The sequence below is a fragment of the Pholcus phalangioides genome, unplaced genomic scaffold (assembly GCF_987345545.1).
Source record: "Pholcus phalangioides strain wild (caught in Gottingen) unplaced genomic scaffold, Ppha-v1.0 ptg000040l_1, whole genome shotgun sequence".
Lineage (NCBI taxonomy): Eukaryota > Metazoa > Arthropoda > Arachnida > Araneae > Pholcidae > Pholcus > Pholcus phalangioides.
The window spans coordinates 1,199,114-1,215,387 of NW_028301626.1; the positions used below are offsets into that span (position 1 = coordinate 1,199,114).

General features: G+C 34.5%; 1 protein-coding gene across 2 annotated transcripts in view; it reads right to left on the minus strand.

Annotated features, from left to right (window-relative positions):
* casp (Fas associated factor casp) overlaps positions 1 to 16,274 on the minus strand; it is a 33,678-nt gene that overhangs the window by 8,586 nt on the left and 8,818 nt on the right. Inside the window, exons 3-13 of one of the 2 annotated variants that reach the window (XM_089254238.1) lie at positions 15,916 to 16,207; positions 14,602 to 14,714; positions 12,182 to 12,267; positions 11,509 to 11,611; positions 5,141 to 5,230; positions 4,736 to 4,816; positions 3,905 to 4,025; positions 3,714 to 3,777; positions 3,053 to 3,134; positions 2,628 to 2,782; positions 1,887 to 2,023 (exon numbers count right to left, since the gene is read on the minus strand). In XM_089254238.1, the coding sequence (XP_089110364.1) occupies positions 1,887 to 2,023; positions 2,628 to 2,782; positions 3,053 to 3,134; positions 3,714 to 3,777; positions 3,905 to 4,025; positions 4,736 to 4,816; positions 5,141 to 5,230; positions 11,509 to 11,611; positions 12,182 to 12,267; positions 14,602 to 14,714; positions 15,916 to 16,207 (1,324 nt within the window). Of the gene's footprint in view, positions 1 to 1,886; positions 2,024 to 2,627; positions 2,783 to 3,052; positions 3,135 to 3,713; positions 3,778 to 3,904; positions 4,038 to 4,735; positions 4,817 to 5,140; positions 5,231 to 11,508; positions 11,612 to 12,181; positions 12,268 to 14,601; positions 14,715 to 15,915; positions 16,208 to 16,274 lie in introns of both variants that reach the window. The other variant, XM_089254237.1, reaches the window with a different exon arrangement.

Genomic DNA, 16,274 nt, shown 5'->3' on the forward strand with positions numbered 1-16,274 from the left:
AAAATAAGGAAAAATTTTTGTCAGCATTTGAATCTTATGAACCAAGCAGAAAATGCATAAGAAAATCAGACTTCAGTGACATAGAAGCAAATCTTTTGTGGTTCAAATCCACTCGATCTCACTCAATCCCATTATCCAGACCAATAATTCAAGAGAAAGCAAATGGTTTCGCAAAAAATCTCATTCAAGGTATTTTACTGCGAGCAGTGGATGGTTGACCCGATTCAAACAGCGCCATGGCATTGTTTTTAGGAAAGTTTGTGGAAAGAGCATACCTGCATCTCAAGAAAATGTTGAAAATTGGAAGAATGATATTCTGAAACCAAAAATTATAGAAGAGTATAAAGATGCAGATGTATTTAATTGTGATGAGACACTTATTTTTTCGCCTTTTGCCTAACCAAACGCTTGCCTTCAAAGGCGAAAAATGTGAAGGAGGTAAAAAACACAAAGATCGTTTGACAGTTCTTTTGGCTGCAAACTAGAAAAATTGAAACTGTTAGTTTTTTTAATCGGAAAATCAAAAACCTGCAGTTCATCTCTCCATGATGCATTGAAAGCTGTGATACGTCGATTCCTATGCACTCAGGTAAAAGCCTAACAATAGCGGGATAAACTGAACGGAAGTGTAGAATTTTTGTTTTCTCTGCGGAAAGAAAAACAAACAAATATACTTGATTATTTTTCATGAGGTAAATTTATTTACATGTTTCGATTCTATTATGAAACAACCCCAAATTAAAATTAATGAGAGAATTAGCATTTTATTTAGTCAAATCGTTTGAATGCGTATAATTATGTACACAAAAACGATCGGACAAAAATTTAGAGCGAAACCCAGCTAACTAACTCAACATCAGCTTAAGTCAACATGTTTGTCGATACTTTTAGGGTGTCGAGTTACTGAGAGTCTATTGTATTATCTTTGTCATGTTTTGCAAAAAGCTGCACCCCCCCTCGCCTTTTGTTTTTTCGATTTCCGATTACCTTGGGAAGACACATGTTTTATTATTCATTATTTAATTATTTCATTTTTAATTGGAATGCTGTATTTTTGAAATATATGACATCCATATTTTTATGGGCATCTTTTTTCTCAGCCACCTCGTTGGGCATTTTGCCTGTTGTGGCATTATTTGTATTACTCATATATCTTTTAGCAAAGGTTCAACTACTATGATTCTACATAAATCCGTCAACAGCATTTCTTTTAGTCACAGGACATTATGACCCCCCCCCCTTTTGGGATGTTATATTACGTCTCGACACATTCAAGCTATAAAAAAATATTTTAATATTTCAAACTTCCAAGAAAAGGGAAAAATGGGGAAAAGGCGTGCATCTTAAAAAAAAATTGGGCACTGCAGGTAACGCTCGAAGAAATTAATTGGACAGTTGACTGATTAAAAGACAAAGTCAATTTGGGCTTCATGGAAAAGAAAACACTTTTTTTTTGTAAAATAGTGTTTAAAATATGATAATCAAACCACATATATAAAATGTTTTTTGTTGCCTGAACTGAACTTGGGCATTACTGTCAAGGGGTTAAACAGCCCTTAGTAAAACAAAATGATTTACTCTTCAATCACACGATGGGAAAAATGGGGGTTCTCAGCTACCCATAGGAAAGAGAAAAACCAACATACAACTGATTCTAGTTTTTTTAGTTGCATTGTGCTTATTTTAAAAGTAAGTAGAAGCACTGGCGACATATATAAAATTTTTTGTCTCTTATTCGTGTGAAGGCAAATCATGAATATATAATGAGAGTATCGCATTGCAAAGATCTCTATGAATGATAGGAGCAGTTGAAGAACCAAAGCAAAATATATATATATATATAAATTCCTCCATCCCTTTAAAATTAAATGTAAATATCAACTCACCTGAGATCACAGTGAGGACTTCACTAGTTGACCGCAATCTAGAAATGATGATCAAAGCAGGTAGATTCTGAACGGTCAAAGCTCTTAAGGCATGAGCAACTCCCGGACCAAGCAGAAGTGATACAGAATTCATGAGCCTATACAGAAAGAGAACATATACAGATCACAAAATATAAATGAATGACATTATATGAATAATGGTTTAATAATGACGAAAACTGCAGAAAATGTTCACCAGCAATTTTTGTCTATACAAATATTTTTCACGAAGTAATAACAAGATTAGATTTTCATTAAAAATCCGAAGACAAAGTTACAAAGCTGCCAACCATTAACCTTCTAACAGAAAAATATTTTGGGCATGCCTAACACATGAGTGGATTGGTACTACTATTGCTTTTATTTGCCAAATGAAAAAAAAAGGGAAAGAAAAACACATAGAAAATAAAAACATCTTCACATATGAAACACGAAGGGCTAACAACGGGATATGTCTATATATAAAGAGATATTTCTTTATTCAAAAATAGGCCACAGGTGCTCTGGTGATGAACAAGGAATGGAGTTTTATTTATACAATGCTCTGATCACCATTCTGCCAACTAAATAACATTAAATAATGGTACTCTTCACCCAAATACTTCTTTGTGTTTTTCATTTTATACACAAAATTGAGATGTAATTTAAAAACAAAAATGTTGAGAAACAATATTGAAAAATATATATTAGATGTGATTTTACCTTGTTTCATTTGCTGGCTGAGATATATCCCAAGGCCACGTAACAAAGTTTTGCGTTAAATACGAGATGACAGAATCAGCACATAGCAGCTGAGAGCAAAACACATTTGTGAGAACGCTCGCATCATGGTGCACATAAATAGCAAGTGGGTGTCTCTGAAAAATTATGATGAATAAAACTATTCTCAAATCATGATAATATAAACTGACAGAAAAACTGAAAATAATCATTAAGATTTTTAAAGTTCCCATAAACATTACATCATAGTATAATGCAATTAAAAGGCTTTCTTTACGTGAGAAATAATTAACACAGAATTTTCAATATTAAATTCAAATTTTGACATCAACAGAAACAATTTGCGGAAACTTGAATACTTTGGGATTTGAATTTTACTATGAATAAAAATCAGATAATATGAATACCTCTCGAGCAGGTTTCTGACAAGATGCTTGTAATGCCTCAGCAAGTGTGCCTTGATAGAACTGCGGATGAAGTGCTCCATACCTTAAGAAAGCACCATGTTTGATTTCAAATAATACAGCAACAATTTTCAAGCAAACAGTGAAATGCAATCAGCGATTTTTGTTTCAAAAAATAGTAGATTAGTAAGTGACATAATTGATGATGATAGTAATAAAAAACACATATACGCAGCTTATTTGAAGAAGGCTTATAAATATTTTTACAATTTTAAGTGATTTGATCAACCCTGGTATGCTAGTATCCTCTTAAAATGTACAAGTTCCCTAAATCAATGATGGAACTTATTTATCACTGCTATTCATCTTGATTTCTCACAGAACCTTTAGAGATGTTTTAAGGAATTGTACTAAATGCTAGTTTCAATATGCTAATTATAATCACTTTAAATAGCATTAAAAAAACCAAAGAGTGAGGACATTTTTAAAAATCATTTTCTTTATAATTTATTCAAGGAATAAATTCAAAAGGATCGGTTGAATGGAAACAACTAATTCTATATAAATTGTAAACTTTTTCAGCAATTTATATTGATTGAGCGAAAGAAAAAAAAACGTCAACTTAACTGAGACAAAGTAGCAAATTGAATGTGAGAAATGTTACCTATTTGTGAACTCTCTTTCAAAATGAACAACTGCATCTGCTTCATTTTCTAAATTTTCTGGAACTGTAATGTACGAATGATCAATTTAAATTTTCAGCACATACAAACAAAAATTCTCATAATGGAAAGGAATTGTTGGCATTACACGCTAATATGATCTATATATAAACATTAGTCAAAAATAATTTACTTAGAGGCATAATTCTGTTTGGAGATGAACCTGCCGCAAACATGTCATCATCAACACCGAAACATTCTGCTGCATCTTCGAAGTCACTTTCACTACTCTCACTCGACGTAAGAACCACAAGCTGATTAAAAAACTGATGTTTTAATCAAATGTGTGAATGCCAAAGAAAAAAGAAAAAAAAGATACATATAAACAAAAAAAATTATTCAATCAAAGATATCAGCATTTATAAATGTTAAAAATCAGAGACATGCTCGAAAAATTAAAACTTTACCACTAATATTTACAAGAACAATTTAATTAATGATGCATTCATATCTACATGTAATGCATATTTAACTACACAAACAGTTGGAAATACACTTGATACTGTGTGTATGCAAGGAAAAAATCCCCCTTTATTTTTTCTGTACATAGTCAAATTGAAATTTATGCTTAAAACAGGCACAATTTTAATTTTTTTCAAATGAAAAGAAAATCATCACCACTGGGATCCTATACTTTAGTTTATTAAGGTTTCAACTAATACCAGATTACATTTAACAATGTTAGATTGTGCTATGAACACTTTTTTCTTCTCAGCCCAATCTATTAAAGAAACAGATATTTTCTGGATGTTATGCCAAGGTTAACTCTGAAAGAAAAGTCACCTGGTCTCCACTGGGACTCAAACCCAGGCACTCTTGCAAACCGGGAAAGAGGGCCTGGGTTCGATTCCCGGTGGAGACCAGATTACTTTTTTTTTTTGAGTTCACCTCAGCATAACATCCAAAAAATATCCATTTCCTTAATGTTAGATTGTGATAGCAGAATCAGCATAACTTAATATACCTTATTTTTGGGTTTCTTCGTTTCATCTCTGCTTAATATAAGCTCCAGAGGACCTTCTAAATCAAGTTCCCCAAGTTTCACCTGCATTTTGAAAGAGCAATATGATAAATGAGAACCTGGCTGTGGAAAAATTCTGTGGAAAACAATATAACATGATTAGTAGATAGCATGCTCTACTAATAGCTACATGGCTGCAAGGCAGTGCTATAACTAGGCAGATGCAATAGGCGCACTCGCACAGGGCCCACTTGGAGGGGGGAGGGCAGAATGGACCTAAATGAGTCATTCTAGGCACGAGAATGGGCCGGAAGGGGCCTAAATGCAAATTCTTGCACAGGGCACAGGAATGGCTAGTTACAGCACTGCTGACAGGTGACATTCAAATTTCAATTTTTTTGAACTTACATTTTCATCTCTGCTGGCAGCATCTGGCCACCCAGCCCACTGTTGAAATCGAACCGGAATATTAGTCACATCACGAAGATCTGATTTGATCTGAAAACAGAAAAAGTTAAGAATGATTTTGCATACATATATACATACAAGTCTATTATAGTTTATTGCGCAATATGCTAGAACAGGATTTAAAAATGTAGCATTAGTTAGATTAAAAAGTTGATAAGGTTTTCGCGGCCATCATTTGATAAAAATTGTTTTTTCGGGTTCGAAGACAGTCGTCCGTTTGAGTTAGTTCTCAACGTTTCCCCAACACTAGTGGTTGGCATCATCAGGAGAATTGATAAACTGGATCAAAGTCAAGTTTTCCGGAGTCTCAGGTTGTATTTATGCACATAAGTGGCTTGAACTACACTATCATTTTGCGATTGGTCAGTTGATTCTATGGCTGGCAGCATATTGTAAACAGTTGTTATGCTGGTAGAACCTGATTGGCCGAGAGATGTGGAGTTATCTGATTGGCTGTTGTCGTCATTCTGTTGCTGGATCTTGAAGGGGAAGGTTCTTGTTCTTCTGAGAGCTGGTGTCCAGGATCTGCTCAATTTCAAAGTTTCTTCTCTTCTATTATAGCTGTTTTTGTGCTTGTATATTTCAATAGCCTCTATGTAGATTCGTGGGAAGAAGTGGTCAACATTAGCTATTACCTGTGTTTTGCTGAACTGTACACTGTGGTTGTCGTAAAGCGCATGCTCTGCCACCGCCGATTTTTCTGTTTGGCCCATTCTGCAGCATCGTTCGTGCTCTTTTATTCTCGTGGCCACAGATCTTTTTGTGGTTCCAATATATACCTGACCACAGGTGCACGGTATTTGGTAGATCCCCGGTGTTGATAGATGGTCACGATGGTCTTTTGCTGATCGCAGCATTTCACATATTTTTCTGGTTGGTTTGAAAATAGTCTTTATATGATGTTTTTTCATGACCTCGCTGATTCTTGCCGTCACTCCGGGGATAAAAGGCAGCACAGCTTTTCCAATTGATTGTGACTGCTCATTTTAAGGGTGATGAATTTGGTGGGGGAGGAAATTTTGCCTTCACCCCATGCGAAATTCCCACTGAAGAAATCATCGCAAATGTTGAAGCAGCCATGAGAAACATGCCAGAAGAGCAAGCAGAAGAAATACGAGTAGAAACATCCAGAATTCTGACAAGAGCCAAGCCACCCCGGAAAAATCTAAAAGCAGCCGAACTACGAGCGATTAGGAGCCTCAACTCCGATAAAGATATTCTCATTCTGTCAGCAGACAAGGGAAATGCAACAGTAATAATGAAGACAGGAGAATACGGCCGTAAAATGACAGAACTCTTGGATCCATCAACGTATAGAGTGCTCAAAAAAGACCCAACACAAAAGATCCTGAGGAAGATGAACAGTTTGGTAAAATCCTCGTCTTTACCTGAGAATGAGAAAAAAGGTATCTGCAGAACAGAAACACTTTCTCCTCGCATTTATGGTTTGCCGAAAGTACATAAAGAACTGGTTCCGTTGCGGCCGATTGTGAGTTCCATTGGATCTCCCACCTACAATCTAGCCAAGGTGTTAACCACCATCTTGCAGCCACACATAGGAAAAACAAGCACATTTGTGAAAGATTCTGGTCACTTAGTCGAAAAAATAAGAAATATCAACTTGCAACCTGATGATATACTGGTGAGCTTCGACATTGTATCATTGTTCACCAAGGTGCCACTGAAAGACGTCTTAGCATTACTTGATGAAATATTCCAAAAAGATATAGTAGGCCTTTTCCAGCTTTGCCTTACTACAACCTATTTCACCTGGAACAACATCATCTATGAACAGACGGATGGAGTAGCTATGGGAAGCCCCTTGAGCCCGGTAGTTGCCAACTTCTTTATGGAAAAATTCGAGGAGCAGGCAGTAACAACAGCGCCTCTCAAACCAACAATTTGGCTCCGCTACGTTGACGATACATTCGTTGTTTGGGGGCATGGTAAAGAAAATCTTCACCGATTCTTGGACCATTTCAACGGAATTCATGAGAACATCAAGTACACTATGGAAATAGAGAAAGAAGGACAGATCCCGTTCTTGGACGTTCTGGTCAGCCATCAAGGTCAACGTTTAGGCCACAGCATCTATCGCAAGCCTACTCACATCAACAGATATGTTCATAAGCTCTCCAATCATCATCCTCACCAAAAACGAGGCGTACTGAAAACCTTGATCGAGAGGGCAAGAAGACTATGTGAAGGAAAAGATCTAGGTAAAGAGATTGAGCACTTAAAATCAGTTTTCCGCTCTAATGGGTACACAAAAGACGACATCAAGAAAGCCTTACGCTCCATCAAGGAATCACCAACAGAAAATGAGCAGTCACAATCAATTGGGAAGAGCTGTGCTGCCTTTTATCCCCGGAGTGACGGCAAGAATCAGCGAGGTCATGAAAAAACATCATATAAAGACTATTTTCAAACCAACCAGAAAAATATGTGAAATGCTGCGATCAGCAAAAGACCACCGTGACCATCTATCAACACCAGGGATCTACCAAATACCGTGCACCTGTGGTCAGGTATATATTGGAACCACAAAAAGATCTGTGGCCACGAGAATAAAAGAGCACGAACGATGCTGCAGAATGGGCCAAACAGAAAAGTCGGCGGTGGCAGAGCATGCGCTTTACGACAACCACAGTGTACAGTTCAGCAAAACACAGGTAATAGCTAATGTTGACCACTTCTTCCCACGAATCTACATAGAGGCTATTGAAATATACAAGCACAAAAACAGCTATAATAGAAGAGAAGAAACTTTGAAATTGAGCAGATCTTGGACACCAGCTCTCAACTGAACTGAATAGAAGTCTGGATTTGGTGGTTCCTAAGAATTTAATCCCAACTGCCATCTTAGGAAGTGCCATGAAAAGGCTGTGAAAAAGAGATTTGTGTTTAGAAAATGTGTGTAAAGTTGTGTGTGTAGAAGAAGAAAAGATAGAGGGGAAAATTAAAGTCAAAATCGGGAAAAACGTTGTCCAATAACGAGAGAGTTTTCCAATGTCACACTAAAAATTCTTTGCACGAAGCACACCACAGTCCATACGGAGACAAGTTTCTCTTCAGCAAGTCCAACATCCAGCAAGCAAGCTCTTAAACAATCACTTTATGATAATTCAAGCACATTTACAGATCACCGTCTACATCAAAGTCAAGATTTTTGTGGAACTATATGGGATAAAAAATTTATCTTCCGATGTTAAACAAGATAACAAAAAACCCATTTTTTCTAAGATGGTAGGTAAGAAAAACCGCTCATCTCTTAGAACGCAAAAAGACCTTAATAATTCAATAGTTAAGATTCATTTATGTATCAAAATAAGAATTCAGGATTAAACCTGAAAAACAAGCACTACGACCATTATTATCATGGCATAATTTTATATTTACAGGGTCCCACTAACACAAGAGGGTCTTATTCAAGAATTTTTAACAATAATTATACTTTATGCTTTTTGCTATTTTGCTGATAAAGTCCTCATGCTATACCATTTACAATATCCAGTATTTACATGGGATTTTCCCCAAAAAACTATTTACAAGAGATTTTTATCCCAATCCAATATTTACAAGGGATTTAAAAACCTCAAAATCCACTATTTACAAGGGGTCTTTTATCCCAAAAAAAATCCAATATGTGACCGGAGTCAACAAAAGTTCAGTAATATATCATTAATTTCTTTCATTTTAACTTTTTTCAATTTGGAATAAGATACCATTCTTCCAACAATATCGATTGCAAGTTGCAACTTAGAATTTATAACACACCTCTGCCTTATCCAAAAAGTCCAAAATTTACTCAAAGCAATTTTACAAACAGACCAAAATGACATCCTAATTAAATCCATCCTATAATTCATAGGAAGGTGTGAAAATTTTTTACCAGAGTAAATCAGCATTTCAGTAGTGATACTCACAAAAATACTGGCTCCCATAACATCAGAAAAATAATTTACCATATCAGAAAAATCACTAGTTTCCGAATCATCCCAGTTACTCAAAATATAGCCCACAAAGTAGACCGGAGGGATGCTATGTGCCTTACCAATACTCATTTCAGAGTCAGCTTCACCCTGAGTAAAATATGTGCAAGAGCAACAAGAAAATAGCTCAATCATATGTGTCATCTTTTGCAAGATTAACTCAAAGAGTTCTTCAGAACCACTTGCTAAGTATTTTACATGAACTCCTAAGAGCTCATTTAAGCATTTGGCTAACTTACAATTTTCCACTAAGTTGAGGAGGTTTTTAGGGGCTTCGAGCCAAATTTTTCCAAGAAAATCCAAAATTCTGGAAAAAACATCTTGTTTTATCCAAGAGTACTTTTTAGCCAAGGGAACACATAAAACTAACTCGTAGAGGTCCCTATCAAATAGCTGGTCCCTGAAGGGGCAACTAAATGCCATGATAATAAAAATCACAGTACTTACCCAACTAGCCAGGAACCACCAAGAGAAGAACCTATACACGAACACTATACGGCGACCGCTCTAAAAATAGCAACACTATACGGCGACCGCCAGAAAAATCCAGTAGAATGCACTATACGGTGACCGACACAACCACGGCGACCGAAAGATATTCTTAGAACTTCTTTTGCGACGAAGACGCTAGAAGTTACGCCATTTTACAGCCTATTAAAGACGACCGTTATACCTTCAGAAGCTTGTAGCATATAAGCCCGTAGATATACAACCACAGCAACATGACAGGAACATAAAAAAGCAGTTACAATATCAAAATCCAAATAATTATGCTAATTACTTAATTCGCAAAAACAGACTTTTCAACAGACGTAGTAACCACGCATATAAAAAGTGCCGAAGCCCCCCACACCAGCTCTCAGAAGAACAAGAACCTTCCCCTTCAAGATCCAGCAACAGAATGACGACAACAGCCAATCAGATAACTCCACATCTCTCGGCCAATCAGGTTCTATCAGCATAACAACTGTTTACAATACGCTGCCAGCCATAGAATCAACTGACCAATCGCAAAACAATAGTGTAGTTCAAGCCCCTTATGTGCATAAATACAACCTGAGACTCCGGAAAACTTGACTTTGATCCAGTTTATCAATTCTCCTGATGCCGCCAACCACTAGTGGTGGGGAAACGTTGAGAACTAACTCAAACGGACGTCGGTCTTCGAACCCGAAAAAACAATTTTTATTAGTTAGATTGTTTTTTTTTTGGGGGGGGGGGGGCACTTGTTTATTCTGTGTTTATATAAGGATTTCTTCAAGTAAAATAGAATTATAAAAATGAAATGAAAAGCATGAAGCAAATAGGTAGTACAGCTACAGTAACTTCAAAAGGTCGCAAGAGGTCTATGACCAGTTTAGCGAAGTCAAAATCATGCTGATGACGTCATCTACGGAAAAAGTTATTGGTAATTGTAACTACTAGCTATGTGTTGGAGTACTGTATTTAAGATCTGAAAGAATTTGATGAAAACATGAAATTACTTCATTGTAAATCAATTGAGAATTTCGTCACATGCTTATATTTTATATAAATATTCATTTCTTATACAGGACCAAAATAACGCAAGAAAATACAAAATTAAAGGGATTATGAGAAAACTTATAAGTTAGCCCAATTTTATTTTTCAACTTAATACTTTTTTACATTATACATTGCTCAACATCATACTTCATATTTTATTACCAGGCTTAATGTTTGTAAAACATATAAAAATATTACATGAGATTAGGTAATAAAAATGCATTCAAGAATAATTAGCATTAAAGTTTAAAGAAATTCCAATTGAATAGGAAATTTCAATTCATGTGAAAAAAATAAATTTTATAAGGAAATACAAATAAGAGTTTTCTTAGGTAAAATTTAGAAATCACACATAGAAAAACTTAGACATCAATTTCAACTTTTTAAGTCACCGTGAGGACCTGAGATTTGTCTACTTTTGATTTACACAAATTTTTTTAATTACATAAAATATCATACAAATACGCACATTATTTCAAACCACAAATGTTCTAGAAATACATTATAAGCCTTAATTATGTGCATAATTTATTTGTTAAAATTAGAAGCTAACTTTGCAAAAAGAAAACATGGACCTTCATACAAAGATCAACAGATCATGCTATTGATGGTTTGACTCATTTATGAGGAAAAGTCGTCATATCAAACACAAAAAGTTTTATCTTTCATAGCAAAAACTACAGATAAACCTCTCACAAGCACAATATTCTTCATAAATGGTGAAAGAGATTTTAAAATTTATGTCACACATGAGTAAAAATAAGGTATACATGCATATATGCACAACTTTACCTCAAGTATTGTTTTCGAACCAGGGAATGAAAGGTCATACTCTTTACTATTTGTGAAGTCCATGATGTGGAGCTGATAGACCCTACCCATTGAATCTTCTCTCCTATGAGAATTTAAAATAAAAATTGTAAAACTATATAGTAGTTATGTTTCTGTACTTGAGCAATTAAGAATACGACTTTAAAAAAACCTTTTATTGAAAACATTTAATTCACATTAATAATGGACAAAACACAAACTTGCAAATGAATCTGCTAGTTTGATTGAATCTTTATTATTTGAATTAGTAAGCAAGCAATGGTAACTAATGTCAAATGGGGCAACATGAATTGCTGAATGAAAATAAACATAACTCAGATTTATTCTAATTCAATCAAGATCATAACAGACCAATACTGATGAATAACCAAGTAAAACTAGAATCTTATTTGGGATCAATCATGTCCTAATAATGTAAAAAAAAAATTATTCTGTATTTCATATTTTTTCTGGATTACTGGAAAATACTAAAATTTTCAATTAAATCGAAAAATATCACATTTTTAAGAAACAACTAAAATCTGAATAGATAATACAGTACCAGTTATATTACCATTATTTGAAAGTAACTGTTTTTTAAAAAGGAGAAACAACCAAGACGTCAAGAAAATTCAAACACGTTTGAGATACTCACTGACTTGTGGATGCTGAGTTAGAAGGTTCTGCCTCATTGAGGTAAAGATTTGAATCACCAGGAAGATGCATTGTTGAAAGTAATGTCTATGGATACCAAAAATAAAAAATTATATAAATTTATCTTTTCTATTCAGAAGGGTGAACTAATACATTGGTTGTAGAATCAAACATCATTTTATTGTAAGCATCCTTAATAATAATAGATATCAGATACAGCAGACACAACATTACACTCAGACTACAGTCATGAAAATAAAATAAATTAACATCAGAAAGGTACACACTGTACAATGAATAATAGCTCAAGTCTGAAATATTTTGCATTGGAAAGAAGAAAAGACAAATTCTCTACAGATCTCTGTTGGAAAGCAGTTTATTCATTAGCATTCTAGTCACAACATCTTTGATACCATGTAAAAAGATTTTATTCCTACTTCTGATTTAATAAATAATTTTTAAACAAATATGGAAGTGGGGGAGGATGATTTTAATTTAACCTAAATTTCAAATCATAGAAAACCTAAACATAAAATATCGTTGAATTCATTTTATTTGAAGGTTTAGTTTAATTTATCATTATGAAAAATTGCACAGTACAGTCAAAGCTCCATTTTATGAACATGCTTTTTTTTTATCCCGAACAGCATGCCATAGAGCTAATGTTACAATCTGCTCTATTTTACGAACTAGTGTTTTTCTTCTGCTATTATATTTCCTGTTATTTTATTCTTCCAGCTGCCTGATTTTGTTGTACTAAAAAGCAAACTTCAATTCGAATGTTCTACATGTCTAAAGGAATAGACATAGGGAGTGGAGGAAGAGAGAGAGTTCACCAATTTTGTCATGACCAACATGCAGGTGTCTTGCAAACACATGCCAGGAAGGAGGGTTTGACTGTTGGCAGGGGTGGCCATGATATGAAGATGCGTAGACAATGTAATTCACTCTTTGTGCATTTTCATTGGTTGAACTAGTGGTTTGAGATATGGTATGATACATTAGCTCAGGGGTTCTCAACTTTTGCCCCACAGAGCTCTGTACCCTTCCCGGGGCCTTCACGAATGTTCCAGGAAAATAAATCAGTAACTTTGATGAATAAATTTTAAAATAGTGGCAGACAGGACTTCGCCATAGAAATTATAGACTATAAATTACTCTGAGTCAAAAAAGTTTGAAAAGTGTTGCGTTAGGCTTGTTGATAAGGCCATGGCATGTTAATAAAGCCAGAGTCAACCGAACTCTACTTCAGCTAACTGCTGTTTGTCTATTTTCCTCCTTGCCAATTACAATTTCAACAAAACAGAAAAGATTGTGCTTGACTTTGGATGAAAAAAAAATATTTTGAAAGAAATTAATATGTGAGCTCTTACAAAGACCGAAATTGCCAAAAAGTATGGGATTCCAAAAATTACATAGGGTTTTCTAATAAAAGATTAGCAAAAGATCGTTTCTGTGACAACTGATTCCAGTGGAAAGTGGGTACTTTCCCAAAAATATTTCAGAGTAGCGCAATTTGAGTGAAATTTTATCTTACATCGATTCTTATATGTACTTACCTTATATCTACCAAAATTTTGAGAACAAAAATTAGTTATTTTTTTAAATCAATAAATGTGGGAAAACTAATTTTTTTATTTTTTTTCATTCCCTTCCCTATTTATAAACTTTCGATTTTACGAACTAATTATCAAGTCCATACAAGTTCATAAAAACTGGCATCAATTGTATAATGCAAAATTACTTTTCCCTTAAAACTTTTTTTGCTATTTATCTGGGTATGGCTTACGACATTAGTGCAGTTAACCTTCTAAAAATTGAGTCATACGATTCCAAAATTCATTTTGTCCCAACATATTGTAATTTTTATGTACACAATGATAAATCTACAACTATAGCGAGCATGATTTGAAAGACATTTATAAGATCGTAACTGCCAAGCTTTTTTCTAACGTGTTAACTGGTGGGGTTTTCGGCATACCGGCCCTTCCCTTTACCCCACTAGTAAAGTGAAAAAATTTTCACTCGTGGGCAATAACTTATTGTTTTTTTGTCAATGATTATGACTACTGCCACACTGTTGGATGCCTTTTCTTCAAAGTGGTCCACCAGTTTGAATGTCTTATAAAATGGCCTGGTAACTACCATGTCAACAGTCAGATAAAATATGCAAGAAATTTCATATAATTTATTATATTCAATTACAAAATAACAAAAAAAGAGTAAAATTTTGTAGACATACACCAAAGTAATTATAATGAGGAATTTTTCTTGAAGCATAGTATTCTTAGCATACTAAATTTTTACTAAAAGAATACACGATAAATACAAAGGACTAAAAAGAAATTTTCATACTAAAAAAATCACATGGTTAAACATTGTTAGATAAAATGGCTAACAACCCATTCAAAAAAAACTTACATGATCACTTATCGGACCAGATGTACTAGCCGATGCTACCCTAGGCCAGCCTCCAAGATTTTGACGACAAGGAGGAACCCCAAGTTCTGTGTGAAGAACTGCTTTTATGGTGCCTTTTTCAGTGAAATAAATCAAAGTAATCAATTTCTTTTAAGTAAAAGTTTCTTTCATAGAAGTACACAAACAAAGTAAGAATGGTTATTTTAGAGGCAGCAAATGAACCAATAACTAAAACACTCAAATAGATGCCTACATCATTTGCAACAGACACGAATGACATTTCATGAATTCAAAATAATTCAGATAGAATTTTCGTAACAGCACCATATTACGAAGTATAGATTTAAGAGAAAAAGAAAAGTGAACTTTATTGAAATGTGAAATTTTTAATGAGGGTAAAATAACCACTTCATGATAGGATTTATTTATTTTTATTTATACAATGATATTGACCAAGGATTATACATGAGAATACGGTTGATGGTGACAGAAAAAATGTTTAAATTTTTCGAAAATATAAATGGTGAATCAACGACAGTGGAGGAGAGAGTAAGCTCCAGTTAGCTATGGTATGCGGAAAGAACTAAATTTAAGACAGCCAGTGGAAGCAGAGATAGGGTTTATCTTATGTGGATGGTCAAGTTTGCTAGAGATGCACGTTGGCGTGGAGATTTGACAATGTATTTCACAAATGAACATGTGTGTGTGTCTTAATAACTCAACTCTGGTTTTAATGACAAAATTCCCCTATTCTTTGAATAGCATTATAATTGTAGTTTTAAGAGATGCAGCTGTTATCGGCTGCAAAAGCAAAACTACCAATTTCACAAATTCAATGAAAGAGCATAAGAATGATGAATGAATGCTGTTAAGGAAATACTATGAAAAATAATTTCTTCTGCATCAATGTCATAATTAACTACAAGAATAGACAAATCTGAGAAAAAATTTATGTGCCAGCCAAATTTCTTAGGATCCAATTACTTTTTTTACTTGTAAAAATGGTCTAATATATTTTTCTCTCGAATTTTTCGGAGACTTAGTGGCATATTTCCCAGTTAGTGGACAAACTAGCATAAATTCTGAAAATTCTGTGTTGTCCTTGAGTTTCAATTTATTAATCACACAAAGTCTGATTGTGCCAATTCCAACGTTTTAGTTGAAACTAAACATTGGGATATAAGGTCAGGCCCTGATAGCTATAATCTCGAAAATAACAAATTCTCTCATACAAGCAACAGTTATTTGTTCTTAAATGAAAAAAAAAAAACAAGGTAAAAGATACCCTCAAAAAATAGAATGAGAAAGGCTTACCAACAGTTTCTGATTCTGGAACTTCCAGAGGAATCATATTCTCCTTATAATGAACTTTAAACTTCAAGATTCTGGGTGCAACCGTGTGGGTGACATCATTTACAAGCATGATATCATCGAGTGGAGGATCCAAACTTTCACGCCTGGGTTGAGAAGAATTTGAGTGCATACCACTGGCAACAATATGCGGTTCCCCTATTAGATCTATAGGAATGTTGATCTCTCTGACAGGTGGCGATCGCTCTGACGGGAGTGTCTGGGATTCATCTGGCATAACATTGTGTATAGCACTCTACATTAATAGAAAACAAAAAAAATCCGCATAAATAATGATGTAGTAAAAATTTTGAATTTGATTA